At 54.6% G+C, this 1,112-nt stretch overlaps 1 protein-coding gene across 1 annotated transcript in view; it reads left to right on the forward strand.

Annotated features, from left to right (window-relative positions):
* The first annotated feature begins 828 nt into the window (after window positions 1-828).
* The window catches only part of NUBP1 (nucleotide binding protein 1), a 21,869-nt gene continuing 21,585 nt past the window's right edge, over window positions 829-1,112 (forward strand). Inside the window, exons 1-2 of the mRNA XM_019540099.1 lie at window positions 829-927; window positions 1,008-1,111. Of these exons, the coding sequence (XP_019395644.1) occupies window positions 891-927; window positions 1,008-1,111 (141 nt within the window). The 5' untranslated portion in view covers window positions 829-890. The remainder of the gene's footprint in view (window positions 928-1,007; window position 1,112) is intronic.

Below are 1,112 nucleotides of genomic sequence, written 5' to 3' on the forward strand. Positions count from 1 at the left end.
TCTTATCTTAGCCTTAGGAATGTGGGGTCATGAAAGAAAGTGTGATTTAGTGTAACAAAGAGATAGTAAATTTGCAGGACAGAGAGGGATGGGTAGCAGCTGTGTTTTTTTTTTTTTTTCTAAATCTGCTATTGATAATGCATTTTTAATAATATTTCTAACAACATCTCCACTCAGTGCCTGTTTTTCAATGACGTAGCCAATTAAAAGGTAATTATGGATCTGGATACAGCAGCGCTTACTTTCCTGCCAATCTGCTGTTCCCCAGCCGGGCTCTGGCTCACATTATATTGTATTGTCTCACAACATGCAACTTTCCCCCAAAAATCAGCCACCTGGTATTGGGGGCTGTGTATTAAATCAGAAAGAGGATTTTTTGACCTTGAAGAAGCACCCTGCTCCGCCCTGCAGCAGTTCTGGCATTACCACTCAGGCAGCTGAGGGAGCTACCGCCCTTTGCTTTTCACTTCATGGGCATCAAAGACCATCTTCTTCCCAAAGGGCTTGACGGTCCAGTACCAGAGCGTGCGCGGATGTGCATGTGTGCGGACTTCTTCATAATACCTTTCAAAAACAAGGTGCTTTAAATATTGGGGGATGCTTTATGCAAGAAAATACGGTATGTCTCCCCGCCATGATCTGGGGCAACCCAAGAGAGAGGCTGTGTACGGGAGTCCAAGCGCCTCGGCCTCCCCCGCCGTAATTGGGCCGAAGCGAAAACGCTGCATCACTCGCCCCACAGGGCACCGGCGCTGGCAGCGACATCGCTGCAGTCTCCGCGCTTGCGCACACGTCAGGGCCGCACTTCCTCTGGGGGCGGGACTTGTCGCCGCTGCCCCGGAAGTGTTTGCTTCAGAGACGGAAGCATTGCGGGAGGAGCTGGCTGCGCGATGGCTGAGGAGCCAGTAGCAGTGTCGCCACCGCACGGTGAGGGCCGGGAGGAAGGGAGAGGGCGGGTCTGGGTCTGTCTTGGTTTCTCTAACGCGACGCGTCTCCGTCCCGTGCAGACTGTCCCGGCACCAGCAGCGCGCAGGCGGGCAAGGCCGCCGCCTGCCAGGGATGCCCCAACCAGCGGCTGTGCGCCTCGGCGGGCCCCGCTGGGCCGGACCCTG

Source organism: Crocodylus porosus, unplaced genomic scaffold, assembly GCF_001723895.1.
Source record: "Crocodylus porosus isolate Cpor-Errol unplaced genomic scaffold, CroPor_comp1, whole genome shotgun sequence".
Classification (NCBI taxonomy): Eukaryota; Metazoa; Chordata; order Crocodylia; family Crocodylidae; genus Crocodylus; species Crocodylus porosus.